Consider the following 19,689-nt stretch of genomic DNA (forward strand, 5'->3'; position numbering starts at 1 on the left):
TTATGTTATATACATACATGCGCATTCTTTACATACAGTCACTTCAATTATTTCATACAGACTCTTAGTGACAAACCTGACGCACAAAGCACAGTTAGCACAGTAAGAGGATAACTCAGACACATGCTGACAATGGCAGCACTTAGACAGATACTACTTTAAGGCCAGTATGGGCCAGGAATAAAACACTACACCAGTATGGAGTGTAGGGAGGTGAGGACCATAAGACTATGTCACTAGATGATAGTTTGAGTGCCGGAAAGTGCCTAAAACGCAATTTAATTCCAGAATTCCGCATTTTTAGTAAAAATTCAGCTCTTGACACACTCATATTATACAGAGTATTGACTAAATGGTCCTGGACACTTTCCTAAGTGTTGGAATTAATTTCGTTACAAAAAGATGCACAAAAGACGCTTTACGGGACAATTAAACGCTTTAACGGAACGATGCGAAACCGAACAACCAGACATTACCCGAGACATGAAAATATTGTTAGAAATATTATTTTATCATTTTAAATTAATCATGGTCACAAAAATCCCCATGCACCATGTAAACATGACATACACCCACTATACTTGTAAATACCCTTAACCTTTTAATAATTTGTTGGTGCACTACATCTGTTGATTACGTCTACGTGTCTAGGATCAGGTCTTACATCGTATTGTATAGCATAGGGCACGAAATACGAGAAAACTGGAGTCTGTATAGGTTTTATATGTTAGATTCGCTCATAGGGACATATTGATCTAGGTTCGCTTATTCGGCATGATTGGTCCGCTTATGTGGACTTGTCTGGTTCGCTCTTATGGTCATATGACACATAAGCGGACCCAACTGCCTATATATAGATGTAGCAATGAGCGATTCTGTAACGTGATAGTTGGATTCCACGCCGAAGCTCTGCCGGTGTGAAGATTGAGGTGTAAAACGTTTCAAATCAATAAAACAAGCAGTTAGGAGGAAGAATAAGCTATATCTACTTGCATTTCTTATTATTCCGCATCTGAAACGCAAGAGACAACCTCTGAACGACTCGTTCGGGTCATCAAACGATCCTACAAGTGGTATCAGAGCTTGGGAGGAGGTTTTCTGCAGATTGTAGCTGTTTCTCATCGTTTCTTCTTACTTCTAGACCTTCTTTTCTCATTTTCAGAAGATTTCACGGTCAAATTTCGTTCAAAAGTTCACAGATTGTGTATAATCATACTTAGACAAACCCTTGAAAGTTTCGTGTCAAAATTCGAAGTTTTAATGGGTCAAAACATGTTCGTTATGTGGTTCGCTCGTACTGACGTCATCATGAACCGCTCATAGATCACTGTCTGGTTCGCTCATTTGTACACGTTTAAGTCTGGTTCGCTCCAAAATTAGTGGTTTGGATCGCTCGAGTGTACATTTTTGCTTCTGGTTCGCTCAAAAGTACATATCAGGATCGCTTATTTGATCATCTCGGTCCGCTTATTTGTCATAACAGGTCCGCTCCAAAGACATTGCTGGTCCGCTCCAAAGAACACTTTCTGGTTCGCTCATTTGAATCTTTCTGGTTCGCTTATAAAGTTTCGCTCCTAAGTACAGTTCGCTCGTGTGAACATCTGGTTCGCTTATCTGTGCAAAGTTGATTCGCTTTTCTGTCATCTGTTTAGTTCGCTTATAAGTTAGTATGGATACCGAGTTTTACAACGCTTTTGCAACATCGACTACTCCAGCCGCAATTGCTCAAGCAATGAATTTAGAAAACGAGACGGGAACGACTCAAAAGCCCCCTAGATTGATGAGCATTGAGGAGTATTATGGGTGGAAGGATCGGTTTGAAAACTGGGTTCAGGCAAATCATCTCAGATCGTGGGAGTGCATATTGAAAAAGTACACATTGCCTCGAACAGATTTGCAAGTTGTTAGAGAGATATCCGAGTTTACTGATCAAGAACGAGCAATGTATAGAGCCGAGAAGATGATGATCAGTTTGTTGCAGCAGGCTATAAAGGAAGATATGTTCATCTTGTTACAGCACGACAAAACTGCTAAGTCGATATGGTTTGCTCTTAAGGTTAAATTCGAGGGAAGTGAAAACATGATCAAGAGCAAGAAAGCACTGTTAAAGAAAGAATTCGATTTGTTTAGTAGTTTGCCGGGAGAGGATACTAAAAAGCTAATCGAGAGATACTGTCACTTGGTACGATCACTATCGATGTTGGGAGTTGAAAAAGGTCGTGAGGAATGGGTGGATAAATTGGCTGACGTGTTACCTCAGAAAGAGTGGGGAACGTATTTGATGATTTTAAAGAATACTGGTGTGTATGACGGGCTGACTATTTCATAGTTCATTGAAAAAATAGAGAGTCAGGATCTTGAGCAGCAAGAGATCACAAGGATGAATAGTCCAAGTGGTCAACAGGATGTGAAGATGTACTACCGGGGTAGTGTTCCAGTCACTGAGTCTGAAAGAAGTCCGAAGATTCAAACTGCGTTCAGTGCTGGTGATTCATCTGAAAAAGCTGATCAGGGTTCGAACAAGAGCAGCAGCGGGTTTTCATCGTTTCCGAGTGTGAATCCGAAAGAGACTAACATGAGTTTTCAGTCTCAGAGTACAAAAACCGGAAATGGATACATAATTCAGTGTAACATAGCTCTTAATCTTCCAGAAGGTCAAAGCTTCTCTGAAGACACTGCGAAAGACCACATGGCACTTATGGGTTCAGTTCTGTTATCCTATGAGGGTCTTGTTGCTGGTCGGATCGGCAATCCTATGCTTACTAAAGAGGATTACAATCAGATAGACGCCGAAGAAATGTAACTCATGGATATCAAATGGTGTCTTGCTAGTGTTCTTCGACGAGCTGAGAAATTCAAAACCATTACCGGGAGAAATGACTTTCTAGATGCTCATGTTTCAACTTTAGGTTTTGATAAATCTAAAGTTACTTGTTTTCGATGCAGGGAGAAAGGCCATTTCAAGCGGGAGTGCAAAGGAAGAGAAGCTAGCGGAGCACAAAATCCATTCGGGAAAGATGATTACTATCGCAAAGCTATCTATCAGCAAGTTGGTCAATCCCAAGAACCACAGACAGCTCACGGTAGAAAGATTGAAGATCCCAAAAGAGCATGTTTGGTAGATTTCAGCTGGAGTAATTACATATCATCTGAAGTCACAGCAGCACGCATTAGTGATCAAGATGATGAGAAACTACCAGAAGGTTTCAGTTGGGATATGTTTGTGGATGAGAAGGGAGAGTTTAAAGCCTTCATTGCCAAGATTGTCCGAGAGCCAGATTTGTTTGCTACTTGGATGAAATCTATTGGAGAGACTGTGAAAAGCGAAGATGAAAGGTCTGTGTCATCTGATGAAAGTTCAGACAGTACTGATAAACTTTCAGAACATTCTGGGGAGGTTTCAGAAAGTTCAGATGAAGGTTTACAGGGTTCAGATGAAGATTTACAGAGTACTGATAAAAGTGTACAAAATGAAAATGTTCAAGAAAAAGAAGTTGTTTTTGATAAAACACCGTCTGATTCCGATGTATCAGATGGTGATTCTGATAAGTCTGTACAGTTTGATCAATCACCTGATCACAGCAGCAGTGATGATGAGGACGAAAAACATATAAATATTGCAAAAACTCATCTATCTCCTGAAAGTTTTCATTTCTATTTTGCAGAAAGAATGGAGAAACTGAAGGAGAAACGAGCTGCTAAAGAACAACAAGCTGAATCTGAAGGTGATATTTAGAACGCTGAGATTGGTGCTGAGAAGATTACCGAGGTTGAAAAAGAAGAAGAAAAGGTGATCGAAGTTGAGAAGATTGTTGAAGTTATTAAGCCATGTGAGAAGTGCTTGGAAGCTTGCAAGAATTGTGCAGCTAAAGACGACATCATAGCTGAGTATGAGAAGAAGAAGGAGCAGTTACTGTTCAATCTCAACTATGTGAAAGAATCATATGATGTTCTGAACAAAACAGTAACTGGTCTTCAAAAGACAAACTCAGAAAGAGAGCAAGCACTGACGATGTTGAATGCAGTTTTAATGACAAAACAAAAAGCAATAAATTTTTACATCGAAGAGAGTGCTAAGTGGAAGCAAGAGTTGGAGACAGAGAAAATAGAGAATGAGAGAATTAGATGTTTATTGCAAAGTTATTCTAGTTCTGATTATCTCATTGACCGTATTTACCCAACTGTTGCAGGTATGGAAGCTTTCAAAGATGAGAAGCTGAAAGACAAGAAAGACTGTGGTAAGAAATCGACTGTTAGTTACAACAAATGTCCGCCTCCGATTTGGGATGGTTATTCACCTAGAAGACCAAATGAGGAGCAATTGGAAAAGGCAGTCTATATAAAGCTTAAAACCGACACAACTGACGTTTTACCAGATAACATTGATGTCACGTATACCTCGTCCGATACTGATCATGAGTCTAAATTAATCAAAAAGGTGGTCGATCAGGTGTTGGATACTGATGAGGAGTTTGAGTCAAAATCTGGGTCTGGAAAGTCAAAGTCGTCAGTCAACAGTCAAAATTCGTCAGATAAACGGTCTTACAGTAAAGAATTTTTATTGTCAAAGGCAGATTTGAATGATGAAACATTCGAAGTTGTGTATACTTTGAATGGTTCGGACAAATTATATTACAATAAAGAGTTCCCGATAATGAGTATTAAAACGGAACTAATAAACAAAACGTTCTAACTAATAGAGGTTAATATTCCAGAATTAAAAGTATTGAAAAGTTTTGAAAAATCTAAAAATACACTTCTAGAGTTCAGCAACGTTTAAATAAGAAAAAGGGCAACAATTCTGGGTCTGGTTTTCAAAAGAAACCTAACCAGAATCGTAGCTACAAAAAGAAAGGCCTTGGTTTTGATCCACCAGAAAATGATAAAAATATGAAAAATTCTAAAACAAAATCTGAATTTGTGTCAGGTGGAAGTGCTGAGGAGGAACAGCAGAAACCGTTCTGGAGACAGTCTAATAAAGAGTTTCTTGTTGAGAGAAAGAATAATGGAGCTGATATATGTTATCTAAGAGAGACTAGAACCTGTTATAGATGCAATGAAGTTGGTCACATTGCATGGAATTGTTCGAATAGTGATAAATTAAAAGAGGGAGTTTCTCAGAAGTTGAAAGAGAAAGTTGTTGATGTTGACACACCAACCAATAGACCTAAAATTTTTGAAAATTCAAAATTTGAGGTTGGCGAGTGTTCGGAAAAGAAGTTTTACAAAAAGAAAGGAAAAGACAACCAGGTGTGGATTGCGAAGAATGGTGAAGTGAATGTCGGCGATGAATCTGGTTCCACAAAGCCAGAAGAGCCACAGGTTGAAAAGAAGATTTCAGTGAATGATGAGGAGTTTCCATCATTGAAGTTTGAGGAAGTGAAGAAGAAAGTGGGAAAAACTGAGATTTCTAATCAGTTTTATAAAGAAAAAGATGTATTTGATGTCGAGAAAACATTCAACGGAAATGTTAAAAAGATTTTTGAGAAAATGTTGAGTGGGAGAGCTAAAGGGGTAAAAGATTTTTACGCTACTAAAAAGGCAACATACAATCCTACGGCTCAAGAACTGAAAGCCATCAAGTCTGAGAAGACTTGGATGGAAGTTTGCTTCTCATGATAGTCAAAGAACTACGCCGGAGATCCCAAGTTTATATCGTGGATCAGGAATCGGCATCTTTCTAGTGTTTGAACAGTTTGTTTTGAAAGATTTTGAATAGTGTTTTAATATTTTACAGGTTGAAGGACTACGCCGGAGCTTCCAGGTTGGTAATTGCGAAGCAGGAATCAGCATCCTGATTGGTAAAATGGTAATGTAGACGTAACATTCCTACAAATGGTAATCTTGATCCTACAAGTGGTATTTGTGGTTATATTTTGAGATGTTTGTATTTTTACAAGTGGTACAGAGGGTTCTTAAATGCAAATGGTAAATCAGGGACATTAAATTGTACTTGATTTACTATTCATGGCAAAAGATAGACAAGATGATGAACCACATCCCCGTTCTTAAAATTGATAAATCTACAAGTGGTTTTTATCAACACAAACTCATTTTCCGGAAAAGTCATTTCGATTAAAACAAACTTAAGTGTTTTGAAATCTAAATGAGAAAATGGTTTGTGATAGGGGGAGTTCAGATTGTTTATGCCTAGTGAATGGAGCTTTGATGTGATTCAGTGTCAGTTGTCAAGTTTTTGTACAGTTTGTATTGTTTTCTATGTTTTTTTAAGTAAGTCAAGAGTCTTTTATTTTCAAATTTTTCGTTAATGTGTTTGCATTTTAGGGGGAGTAGAAATTTTCAGAAAATCCAAAAACAATTGAAAATTTGAAAAAGCCAAAAACATGATAAAATTCAAAAATGAGTTTTGTTGCGAAAAAGATTCCGGTGAAGTCTAGTGAATGGAGATTTGATGTGATTCAGTGTCAGCTGTCAAGTTTTTGTACAGTTTGTATTGTTTTCTGTGTTTTTTTTTAAGTAAGTCAAGAGTCTTTTATTTTCAAATTTTTCGTTAATGTGTTTGCATTTTAGGGGGAGTAGAAATTTTCAGAAAATCCAAAAACATTTGAAAATTTGAAAAAGCCAAAAACATGATAAAATTCAAAAATGAGTTTTGTTGCGAAAAAGAGGAAATGATAGTACATCAGTGGACTATCACGGCACGCTAAAGAAATGTAAAGTAAAAATGTGATAAAGAATCTTACTGCGGATGTGTCAGTAGATTTTCGCACATTTAGTAAGTTGAAACGAGATATAAACCGAAATTCAAACTTGCTTGATTCGTGGGTAACTATTCTTGAATATATGGGTAACCCCCGAAATCTTGTTTGAAAGGTCCCATATTCTGAGATACTAGGTCTTTATACTCAGTGATATCTGGGGTATTATCCCGGGACTTCTGCTGAATGGAAGTTCTGACCTAGTCCCCGGATAATACTTTCTGCAAATGCTTGAAAAAGCACCGCCCTCAGCAATCTGATTAAACAATAAAATTGATAGTCATTGCTGTTGTAAAAAAGATCCTCTAAAGGGGACCCACCAAAAGTCGAGCCGTCATCTCTCTGCTGAACGGAAGTTCTGACCTGAGCTCTCACGGTTTCGCATCTAACCCCTTTACAGATATCAGCTGTGGTATACTCACCTGTAAGACTGAATATTTGGGATCTGGATACGGGAGTATATTCAAGTGGAGTGATACACAATTAAGTTTAAGTCTCTAAAACATTAATATCGTATCTCGAATCGATTGAAATCTGTGTGAGAATTTAAGAGGACAAACATACTAACAATCTAGGTAAATTGTTTAAAGCTTAAAATGAAATCAAGCTTAACGGTGTTGGTGATAGGTCTCATAAACTGATATGATCCTCTTGCAGGAACTCACAAAAATATTGTTTGTAAATATTACTTTTCTGTATGTTTTTTTACGAGTAGTGTCAGGAAATTTCTCTCAGAAAATCCAAAAAGATTTTCAGTATGTTTTAGCATAAATTTTTGAAAAAGTCAAAAAGATTTTCGACAACTGATGTTGGAAAACTGTTTTTCAAAATTCCGAGTGCTAAACATGATGAGCAACATTTCAGGGGGAGTGTTTGTGTAAATCTAATTGTTTTCATTAAATCTAACCTTCTTCAAGTGGTTCATCATAGATATTTGAGAAAAAGTCTGTGTTAATGTGATTATATGTTTGTTTAGTGCATATGAGAGGAGTCAAATGTTGGTGCAGAGTTATTTGAAACATTTGTGAAAGAAATTTATTTCAGGGTTGAGATTGTGCAGGTAGCCAGGTTTCGATTTCTGAAGATCTCTATTGGAGCCAGGTTGATCGATCCTGAAAGAATGAGTAGAGTCGATTCTGATCCTGAAGATCACGTCTGTCGTTGATGCTGATGAACTTAAGGAATCAAGAGATCTGATCAAGAGAATTAGAGTGTTTTTAAAGCCAGACAAAGATCCTGAAGATGTTACTGAAGAATAAAAGAATGCCAGTAAATCGAGAGGGGGAGTTTGAAGATTGAAAGAAAAGAAAGCCCAGAGACTGATCTAGATTGAAGATGTAAAGACATAGTTTTGGAGTCAAGGTGTATTGGCGACTCCATCAACATCTGAGGGGGAGTCTGTTGGTGCACTACATCTGTTGATTACGTCTAGGTGTCTAGGATCAGGTCTTACATCGTATTGTATAGCATAGGGCACGAAATACGAGAAAACTGGAGTCTGTATAGGTTTTATATGTTAGATTCGCTCATAGGGACATATTGATCTAGGTTCGCTTATTCGGCAAGATTGGTCCGCTTATGTGGACTTGTCTGGTTCGCTCTTATGGTCATATGACACATAAGCGGACCCAACTGCCTATATATAGAGGTAGCAATGAGCGATTCTGTAACGTGATAGTTGGATTCCACGCCGAAGCTCTGCCGGTGTGAAGATTGAGCTGTAAAACGTTTCAAATCAATAAAACAAGCAGTTAGGAGGAAGAACAAGCTATATCTACTTGCATTTCTTATTATTCCGCATCTAAAACGCAAGAGACAACCTCTGAACGACTCGTTCGGGTCATCAAACGATCCTACATAATTACCTACTAATTAACAAAAATTTACACTTTACCCCCCCCTCCCCATAACCGAAAATCTGCCCAAATAATTAAAGAATATTTTGTTAAAATCTTGTGTAAGGCAAATCTTGTTTCCATTGGCCAAGAGGATGGGTATGATTACCCTAACTCCTAGTTATGCATATTTCCAAGAGAATTTCATCATTTCAAAAGCAACAACCTATCTCCTCCTTCCTCTCTCTTAATTTTTGGCTCATATACCCCCCCCCCCTCTCATAACCGAATTCACCACCATCCATCTTCACATCTCCATTTTCTTTACCATCTAGCTCTCTTTCAAGTTGTGAAGATCCTCCATAGAAGTGTGAAGTTGAAGTGCTCTCAAGAAGCCTTGTTCAAGCTTTTCTCACCATCATTCTTCATCATCCTTACACTAAGATTACAACCCTAGCCTTGTGCTAGTAGTAAGTCCCTTCATGCTCTTGTTCCACATTGATTCTTGTTACGATTTGTTGAATGTTTATGACACACACAAAGCTTAAACACTAAAATGTGAACTTAAAATCCTGCCTAAAAACCACATATAAAAAGGTTGTGTGAGGTTGAAATCTGAATGATTTAGGGTTAGTTAAAACATGATTGATGTTTTAACATTTGTTCATCAATAAACCATGGTTAGGATCTTCGTTTATGCACTTTTAGTCGCTTCTACAATGTAAACAGCTTGCTGAGTTGGATTTCCAGCCAACTTCAACAGGCTGTAACGGGATCATTTTAAGTCGAAAAACGGATTTTCTAAAGCCTAAAATGAGTGTTTTGGAATAACTAAACAAATGGCACTGGAATCATAATTTTTCGAGACCGTTTACTATTTTTAAAAGACTATTTTTGGACAGCAGCTCAAGCTGCATTTTTATTGCAGAAAAAGTATGTTATTTTCAGAGTCATAACTTAAAACCTGAGTAAAATCAACATATGGAATTTTTACAGTAGATGGACACCGTTGTCAGGACGACCCTCCAACTGGAATTTCGTCAGACGGACTTACGGTTGATTTTTAGTGAATATTTCCGTAAACTGCGATCAGAAGGTAACAAATCTGATTGCAGTCGAGAAAATGATTTTCTATAAAATATGGATAACGAATTGGACTCTGATATCTTTACACAATAAACTTTGGAACATATGTGACATTCTGTAAAAATTTGGCAATTTTTAGAAAAGGTTAACTATTTTAGAAAAATCCTCGAAAACAGTCCGGTTTCGAGTAATAAAGCTGAAATGAAGTATATAATGTTTTGTATGTCTATATGTTGGGTTGGTTATTGAAAATGAACTATTGGATATATATAAAAGAAAATGATATGATAGTTAAGCATGGACACCTCTATTTACAGAGGAGACTGTGCCGAAATTTTCCGAAAATCCGAACACTTAGTAAAATATTCGAGAAAATAGATACGAAATAGTTGTCTAACTATTTTTCTAAGAACGCTATTTAAGTTAAAATAATTATTATTGTTTTAACAAAATAATACATACGTAACGCAAATCAAACACTAAACTCTAAGCCAAGGAACGGCCCGTTCGTCTAATAGACATTAGTACGTTGTAGGTTGTCGTGTAGCCGAAAGAGTTAAGTTCGAGTCAAGACGCACTACGGTGAGTTCATGACCCCCTATTCCTTTACTGTTTTCGGTTTTATAGTTCGGGGGTGGAATACATGTTTACAAATTATTTCAGACATTTTATAATTGGTATGATTAGCTTAAGGAGGGGTTTTTATTACGCGATCAAGTGAGTGGTGGGCATGACACTTAAGGCCATTAATCCTCATCGTAGGACCACGGGACATGAGTGATAGATCTATTTGGGTGTAGCGAGCCCACACCCATGAGGCCAGGGGCCCATAGTGGTGACTATGTCTTCATACCGGAGACAAATTTGCTAGGTTTGAGTCTTCCTGCATCATTCACATATACTATTGGATTTGCAACCCAATGGTGATCATTTTACCTTATTGCTACATACCAGGGACTATTTTATTTACAGACATATTAAAACGGTTTTATATACACAGACTTACACATGAACTCGCTCAACTTTTTGTTGACTTTTTAAACTACATGTATTTCAGGGAATTAATTTGGATCTGGCAAGTGATGCATGATTTGCTGCGTACTAAATAAGGATGTCATCCGGAGTCATAGGTTTGGGAAGTGTAACTCTTTCCTGGACGAGTTGCATGCCTCAAATCCTTGTGTTGTTGGTAGTCTTTGTCGAGTCATCTGAACTCATTTTAAACAAGTCATGTTTTGTAAACGTATCGTGTGGTTGATGTTTTTGTTTCAAGACAATATGTTATGCATTTTTAACTATTTTTATGGATGAACATCAAGTGTTTTTATCATATAGCATGTTGTGATTGTTGCTATGGTATTGAGAAGTCAAACCAAACAACCCCACGCTTCCGCAAAAGCCAGGGTGTGACAGCTTGGTATCAGAGCCTCGATCATAGCGAACTAGGATTCCTTCTCGAGTCTAGACTATGATCACTAGGGCTCTCACGAAAATGTTTTCAAACGTTTTTACATTTTCATACACTAAAAGTCCAGATCCAGGGCACAAACATTTTTACAAACAAAAAGGGCACAAATACACTTTTCAAAATTTTTGTATCAGTCTTAGAGACTGAGGGATTCAATCTTAGAGATTGGGGATGTTTAGCCTTAGAGGCTGGGGAAAAATTCGAGTCTTGGAGACTGGGAGGTTGGTCTTAGAGGCCAGGGAATTAGTCTTAAAGATTGGGAGGTTGGTCTTAGAGGCCAGGGAGTTAGTCTGAGAGACTAGGGAATTCAGTCTTAGAAATTGGGTGGGATAGTCTGGGAAGACTAGGATGCATACATGACTTCATTATTATTTGTTTACATGCTTATCTTATTTGTGTGCATATGTTATGGATGTGTTACAGACACCATGGCATCATCCGGTAGCGGAGTATCCGATGTGAGTGACCCGAGGACTTTTACCTCTGACGACGAGGTGGCTACCGATTCGGGAGTTTACACCTCAGACTACACGAGCACTGATGAAGATGACTTTCAGCCTTTTGCCCTACCGATCTTCGGAGACGACGCACCCCTAGCTGACGGCCCACCTGGAGAGGACCTACCGCTTGTTCCCATCCCTGCCCCTCTCCCCTTCGCTGCGGTTCCCTTTGAGGAACAACCTATCGACGCATTACCCGATGGTGACATCGACTTACTCATCGAGTGTCCCCCGGAGGGAGACCAGGATGGTGGGGCCCCGGTGGAGGACGGTGTTCCACCTGTTGATATCCCAGATGTTGATCCTATTGTTCCCATGGTCGAGCTTGCTGGTATGGAGGTTCAGTCCGATTCATCCGCTTCTGATTCCTTTGAGTCGATAGCTTCACATATCCCACCGTTGGGATTCGATTCCATTCCTCACATGGATGCTGATGAGGAGATGGAGTTGGAGCAGCCTGCTGAGGCTCCTCCTCATCCAGATGATCCGATTCCTGCCATGCTTGTTGATTATCAGCCCGCTCCAGTCACTTCCGAACCCGTTCTTGCCATCGACCCTGTTACTGTCTCTGTTACACCCGTTGTTGCACCACCAGCCGTTGAGATACCCGATCCCATGGCTATCTTTGATGATCTTGCACCATTCTCTACCCACATTGACCCGAGGTATGCCCACTCCAGCAATGGGTGGATTGAGGAGGATGACTACCCTCCGTACGTAGTCCCAGTCACTCCCCCTCCTGCACCTATCGCTGTACCCTTCGATGCTCCCTTGTTTCCTCCATCCACATCCGATACTCACCGCACTGACCTTCCTATCACTTTCCTTCAGGACATTCCTCCGCCCCAACCTGGAGAGGGATCGTCGAGCCAACTTTTTGGGCACACCCCATTCATGCCAGAGGTAAGCCAGTTCTTACCGCAGGTCCCTTATTCAGATTTTGTTCCACCAGTGTCACTTTCTGCACCTTTCGAGACCCAGTTACCCCATGTCACTTCACAGTTTGTATTTACCCCACACATTACACTTCCGGTTTTAGCCCCGATGGGTGAACCATCCCTATGGTCAGCACCCCAGGTCATGCCTGTATCTGACACTTATCATCCATTTTATGACGGATTCTCTGTGGAGGACACGCTCACGTCGCTGCAGTTACGGCGGGACGCCTTGAGGTAGTGTGTCCAGCGGTTGGAGAGGACTCCACATCCTCACTGTTCCTGTCAGACCCAGTTTTCGGCATCGCACACTTCTTTTCCCTCATTTCAGGATTCAGATGTTTATTTCCTCCCTCTCGATCGACAGGTTGCGTTCGTGTTGCGTTTTGCCTATGCACTTGAGGAGGACTTGGTGCAGTTGCGCCGACTGATTTTCTCTCATTTTCCACCTCCTCCTCCACCGTCAGCTTAGGGATATACTCGGGCAACAGAGATTTCAGACCGGCTACTCTTAGTGGGAAGACAGTGCTAGAGCCATGATTATGAAGACTTTTTTTTTTTGAAGACCACGATTTTGGTTTTTGGTTTATTTGTTATTGTACTCAGACATATATTTTGGCACATGGTAAAATTGTGAAACTGTATCGGTGGTTTGTTTATGAAACATTAATCGCAAGTCTTTTAATTTCATGCATTGTTGATTATTTTTTATGGTTATAACATGAGATGTTATGTGGATGATGAATGTTACAATGTATATGTATAATTACTATACTTACTATGACCTGACCAATATGGAACATCCTCTAGGAAATGCCTCCTCGACATGACGCACGCATGCCGACTAACCAGGCAGAACTACAAGGAATCATCGCTGCCGCTATTGCGCAGTATGCTGCTTCTCAAGGAGAAACAAGCGGCAACATTCCGAACAGCAACAACAACCCTCCCAACGGTTGTACCTACAAGCTATTCCTGGATTGTAAACCCTTGAACTATGACGACACTGGGGGTGCTGTTGCTTTCGTTAGGTGGACGGAGAAGACGGATTCTGTTATAAGGATGAGCAAGTGTGCTCTCGAGCACCAAGTTACGTACATCTCAGGGCTCTTTCTTGACGGTGCCCTATCTTGGTGTAACCTTCAAGTACAGACTCTGGGGGAAGCAGCGGCGTATGCTATGACATGGACTCAGTTGAAGGAGCTCATGAGGAAGAAATATTGTTCTCGGGCCGAGATACTGAAACTGGAGACTGAGTTCTGGCACCTCAAAATGGACGGCCGAAAGATTGCTGAATATATGCAAAGGTTTCACGACTTGTCACGCGTTGTGCCGTATATGGTTGAGCCCGAGTTTAAGCGCATTGAGCGTTTCATCTGGGGATTGGCACCCCAAATCATGAGCATGGTAACGACGTCCAAACCCCCAACGATTACCGAAGCCATTGATCTCAGTGTGGCACTTACAGAGGAAGCCATCAGATTGAACAAATTTTCAATCTCTGAACTGAAAAAGAAGGAAACACATGTTGAATCGTCGCCAAGTGAGAACAAGAGGAAGTTCTCAAATTTCAAAAAGGGCACCAGTAGTGTTAGCAAGAGGGAAGAAGGAAGTGCACCAGCCAGGGCCGGAACTGGTGCCGAAAACAGAGGAAAAGGATACATGGGCACTCTGCCCAAGTGTGGTACATGTCAGTTCCATCATCCCAGCCCGTGCCGACTCAGGAAATGCGAATCTTGCGGGAAGACAGGTCATTCAAAGGAGACGTGTTGGGTTGGATTAGGCCAAGGTGGCCAAGGGGGTTACAATAACAACAACCGCGGTAATGGAAACAGATCGCAAGGAACTAATGGGGGAAGCAGAAATCGTGGGAATGCCCCGAATCAAGCTGGTAACCGGGGAACAAACGGAAATCGAAACGGAAATGGAAATGGGAATGGCCAAGGGCCAGGATGCTTCAACTGCGGGGACGTTGGGCACTTCAAAAGGGAATGCCCAAAGATAAATCAAGCTCAAGGCCGAGTTTTTAACATTGGTGCGAGGGAAGCGCGCCAAGATCCGAATGTTGTCACTGGTACGTTCCCTATAAATCAACGCTATGCGTCTGTTCTTTTTGATACTGGTGCCGATTATAGTTTCGTATCATTAGACTTTAAGAACATGCTTGGGTTAACGGCTAGTAAGTTAGACGTTCCGTACTCTATTGAATTGGCGAATGGAAAACTAGTGGAAACGGGTGAAGTTATTAGGGGATGCATGATAGAACTGCGAGGACACGAATTTACGCTAGATCTACTGCCCGTCGAGTTGGGAAGCTTCGACGTGGTAATAGGGATGGATTGGCTGTCTAGCAACAAAGCCGAAGTGGTTTGTTACGAGAAGACCATCCACATTCCAATGGCCGATGGAGAGACGATTGTAGTTCACGGAGAGAAGCGCGATATGCCATTGAGGTTCATTAGCTGCTTGAAAGCTAGGAAGTGTTTGAGGAAAGGATGTGTTGCCTTTTTGGCATACATCGTGGATAAGGAAGCCGCTGAGCCAAAGATCGAAGGCATTCCTGTCATGAAGGAATATCCTGAAGTCTTTCCAGAAGACTTACCAAGATTGCCGCCTCCAAGACAAGTCGAATTCCACATTGACTTAGTTCCAGGCGTCGCGCCTGTGGCTAAGGCACCCTATCGACTTGCACCTTCAGAGATGCAAGAGCTGTCGACACAACTCCAAGAGTTGTTAGACAAGGGATTCATCAGACCAAGCTTCTCACCTTGGGGAGCTCCAGTTTTGTTCGTTAAGAAGAAGGATGGTAGTTTTCGCATGTGTATAGACTACCGCGAGCTTAACAAGTTGACTGTCAAGAATAGATATCCTCTGCCAAGGATCGATGACCTGTTCGATCAACTACAAGGTTCGAGTTTTTACTCAAAGATCGATCTAAGATCAGGTTATCACCAGTTAAGAATACAAGAGGAAAGTATTCCCAAAACTGCTTTTAGAACTCGATATGGACATTACGAGTTTCTGGTTATGTCGTTCGGGTTGACAAACGCTCCAGCAGTTTTCATGGACTTGATGAACAGAGTCTGCAAGCCGTACCTCGACAAGTTTGTAATCGTATTCATTGACGATATTTTGATCTACTCGAAGACGAAGGAAGAGCACGAGCAACACTTGCGAGCTATTCTAGAGCTGCTTAAGAAGGAGAAGTTGTACGCTAAGTTCTCGAAGTGTGAGTTTTGGTTACGCGAAGTCCAGTTTCTTGGACATGTGGTTAATGGAAGTGGAATCCATGTGGATCCCACAAAAAGTTTGATTGGAGCGATAAGCAAGAAGAAGCGTTTCAGATGTTGAAGAACAAGCTTTGCGACGCACCGATTTTATCCCTACCCGAAGGCACGGACGACTTCGTGGTATATTGTGACGCCTCGCGTCAGGGTTTAGGCTGCGTGTTGATGCAGCGACAGAAGGTCATAGCCTATGCTTCGCGCCAGCTGAAAGTACATGAGAAAAACTACACCACGCATGACTTAGAGTTAGGTGCCGTAGTGTTCGCATTGAAATCTGGCGACACAACTTGTATGGAACAAGATGTACAATCTTCACTGATCACAAGAGTTTACAGCACATCTTTGATCAAAAAGAACTTAACATGAGACAGAGACGCTGGGTTGAACTGTTGAACGACTACGACTGTGAAATCAAGTATCACCCAGGAAAGGCGAATGTAGTTGCTGACGCCTTGAGTCGAAAAGAAAGGATTAAGCCCATAAGGGTTAGGGCTTTAGAAATGATTGTCCAGACAGACCTCTCGTTGCGCATTCGTGCCGCGCAGAGAGAAGCTTTGAAAGAAAGCAATATTGAGGATGAGCATCTCCATGGAATGGAGAAACAGTTAGTGCCAAACAAGGAAGGAACCTTGCGTTTCATGAATCGAATTTGGGTTCCTCTGTTTGGAGGATTGAGGAAGGTTATATTCGATGAGGCTCACAAGTCACGATACTCGATTCATCCAGGAGCAGATAAAATGTACCAAGATCTCAAGGATTTCTATTGGTCGCCCAGGATGAAAGGCGATGTTGCAGTATATGTTGGCAGATGTTTAACGTGCGCCAAGGTTAAAGCCGAGTACCAGAAGCCTTCAGGTCTCCTGCAACAACCTGTAATACCCCAATGGAAATGGGAACAGATTTCCATGGACTTCATAACGAAATTGCCAAAGACGCCAAAGGGCCATGATACAATTTGGGTAATCGTAGACCGACTGACGAAATCTGCGCACTTCCTGCCGATCAGGGAAAAGGACAACACAAGTAAACTTAGTGAAATATACATGAGGGAGATTGTTGCACGTCATGGAGTGCCTCTCTCGATTATCTCTGATAGAGATGGACGCTTCGTATCAAGGATTTGACAGTCCTTCCAAGAAGCATTTGGTTCTCAGTTGAATCTGAATACAGCGTTTCACCCACAAACGGATGGCCAGATTGAACGAACGATTCAAACATTGGAAGATATGCTGAGAGCATGCGTAATGGACCTGGGTGGTAGCTGGGACAAACACTTACCCTTGGTCGAATTTTCATACAACAACAGCTACCACACCAGCATTGGAGCAACACCGTTTGAAGCTCTTTATGGACGCAAGTGTCGATCACCGCTATGCTGGGCGGATACGGGGGATAGACAGTTGGTTGGCCCCGAAATGGTTCAGGAAACAACAGACAAGATCTTCCAAATTCAGAAATGCATCGAGGCAGCCCGCGACAGACAGGGAGGCTACGCAAACCAAAGAAGGAAACCTTTGGAATTTCAAGTTGGGGATATGGATTTGTTAAAGGTTTCACCCTGGAAGGGTGTAGCACGCTTTGGAAAGCGTGGGAAGCGGAATCCGCGCTACATTGGTCATTTCAAAATTCTGCAAAGGATTGGACTTGTAGCATACAAGTTGGACCTACCTGCGGAACTTAATGGTGTTCATGATACATTCCATGTATCGAACCTGAAGAAGAGTCCGACTTAAGAGACAGTTGTCATTCCTGCTGACGAGGTCCATATCGATGACAAACTCCACTTTGTTGAGGAACCAGTTGAGGTTACAGATCGGAAGATTAATAAGACACGCCGGAGTAGTGTCAAACTCGTCAAAGTTCGATGGAATGCACGACACCGCCCGGAGTTCACGTGGGAGCATGAGGATCGCATGAAGGCCAAGTACCCACATTTATTCCCCAAGAACCCCTGCAACTAGAAGTAGAACTTAAAATTTCGGGACGAAATTTTCTTAACAGGGGGAGAATGTGACAATCCGTACAATTAGAGGTACTGTACAAATTAATTAACCCTAATTATGTGCTTAATGACTGTGCTTGACTACATCTGACACTTTAAACTGCTTACTGATTTATGTTATATACATACATGCGCATTCTTTACATACAGTCACTTCAATTATTTCATACAGACTCTTAGTGACAAACCTGACGCACAAAGCACAGTTAGCACAGTAAGCGGATAACTCAGACACATGCTGACAATGCCAGCACTTAGACAGATACTACTTTTAGGCCAGTATGGGCCAGGAATAAAACACTACACCAGTATGGAGTGTATGGAGGTGAGGACGATAAGACTATGTCACTAGGTGATAGTTTGAGTGCCGGAAAGTGCCTAAAACGCAATTTAATTCCAGAATTCCGCATTTTTAGTAACAATTCAGCTCTTGACACACTCATATTATATAGAGTATTGACTAAATGGTCCTGGACACTTTCCTATGTGTTGGAATTAATTTCGTTACAAAAAGATGCACAAAATACGCTTTACGGGACAATTAAACGCTTTAACGGAACGATGCGAAACCGAACAACCAGACATTACCCGAGACATGAAAATATTGTTAGAAATATTATTTTATCATTTTAAATTAATCATGGTCACAAAAATCCCCATGCACCATGTAAACATGACATACACCCACTATACTTGTAAATACCCTTAACCTTTTAATAATTACCTACTAATTAACAAAAATTTACACTTTCCCCCCGTCCCCCATAACCGAAAATCTGCCCAAATAATTAAAGAATATTTTGTTAAAATCTTTTGTAAGGCAAATCTTGTTTCCATTGGCCAAGAGGATGGGTATGATTACCCTAACTCCTAGTTATGCATATTTCCAAGAGAATTTCATCATTTCAAAAGCAACAACCAATCTCCTCCTTCCTCTCTCTTAATTTTCGGCTCATATACCCCCCCCTCTCATAACCGAATTCACCACCATCCATCTTCACATCTCCATTTTCTTCTCCATCTAGCTCTCTTTCAAGTTGTGAAGATCCTCCATAGAAGTGTGAAGTTGAAGTGCTCTCAAGAAGCCTTGTTCAAGCTTTTCTCACCATCATTCTTCATCATCCTTACACTAAGATTACAACCCTAGCCTTGTGCTAGTAGTAAGTGCCTTCATTCTCTTGTTCCACATTGATTCTTGTTACGATTTGTTGAATGTTTATGACACACACAAAGCTTAAACACTAAAATGTGAACTTAAAATCCTGCCTAAAAACCACATATAAAAAGGTTGTGTGAGGTTGAAATCTGAATGATTTAGGGTTAGTTAGAACATGATTGAAGTTTTAACATTTGTTCATCAATAAACCATGGTTAGGATCTTCGTTTATGCACTTTTAGTCGCTTCTACAATGTAAACAGCTTGCTGAGTTGGATTTCCAGCCAACTTCAACAGGCTGTAACGGGATCATTTTAAGTCGAAAAACGGATTTTCTAAAGCCTAAAATGAGTGTTTTGGAATAACTAAACAAATGGCACTGGAATCATAATTTTTCGAGACCGTTTACTATTTTTAAAAGACTATTTTTGGACAGCAGCTCAAGCTGCATTTTTATTGCAGAAAATGTATGTTATTTTCGGAGTCATAACTTAAAACCTGAGTAAACTCAACTCATGGAATTTTTACAGTAGATGGACACCGTTGTCAGGACGACCCTGCAACTGGAATTTCGTCAAACAGACTTACGGTTGATTTTTAGTGAATATTTCCGTAAACTGCGATCAGAAGGTAACAAATCTGATTGCAGTCTAGAAAATGATTTTCTATAAAATATGGGTAACGAATTGGACTTTGATATT

General features: G+C 40.7%; 1 protein-coding gene across 1 annotated transcript; it reads left to right on the forward strand.

Moving 5' to 3' along the window:
* The first annotated feature begins 11,536 nt into the window (after positions 1-11,536).
* LOC110943276 (SH3 domain-containing protein C23A1.17-like) lies at positions 11,537-12,784 on the forward strand. The gene has a single exon (XM_022185025.1). The coding sequence runs from the start codon at positions 11,537-11,539 to the stop codon at positions 12,782-12,784; it is 1,248 nt and encodes a 415-aa protein (XP_022040717.1).
* Positions 12,785-19,689: the final 6,905 nt, after the last annotated feature.

The sequence above is a fragment of the Helianthus annuus genome, chromosome 5 (genome assembly GCF_002127325.2).
Source record: "Helianthus annuus cultivar XRQ/B chromosome 5, HanXRQr2.0-SUNRISE, whole genome shotgun sequence".
Lineage (NCBI taxonomy): Eukaryota > Viridiplantae > Streptophyta > Magnoliopsida > Asterales > Asteraceae > Helianthus > Helianthus annuus.

Bases quoted from the DNA above. Each gene is read 5' to 3' on its own strand.
- LOC110943276 (XM_022185025.1), top strand. From the start codon at position 11,537: ATGGCATCATCCGGTAGCGGAGTATCCGATGTGAGTGACCCGAGGACT.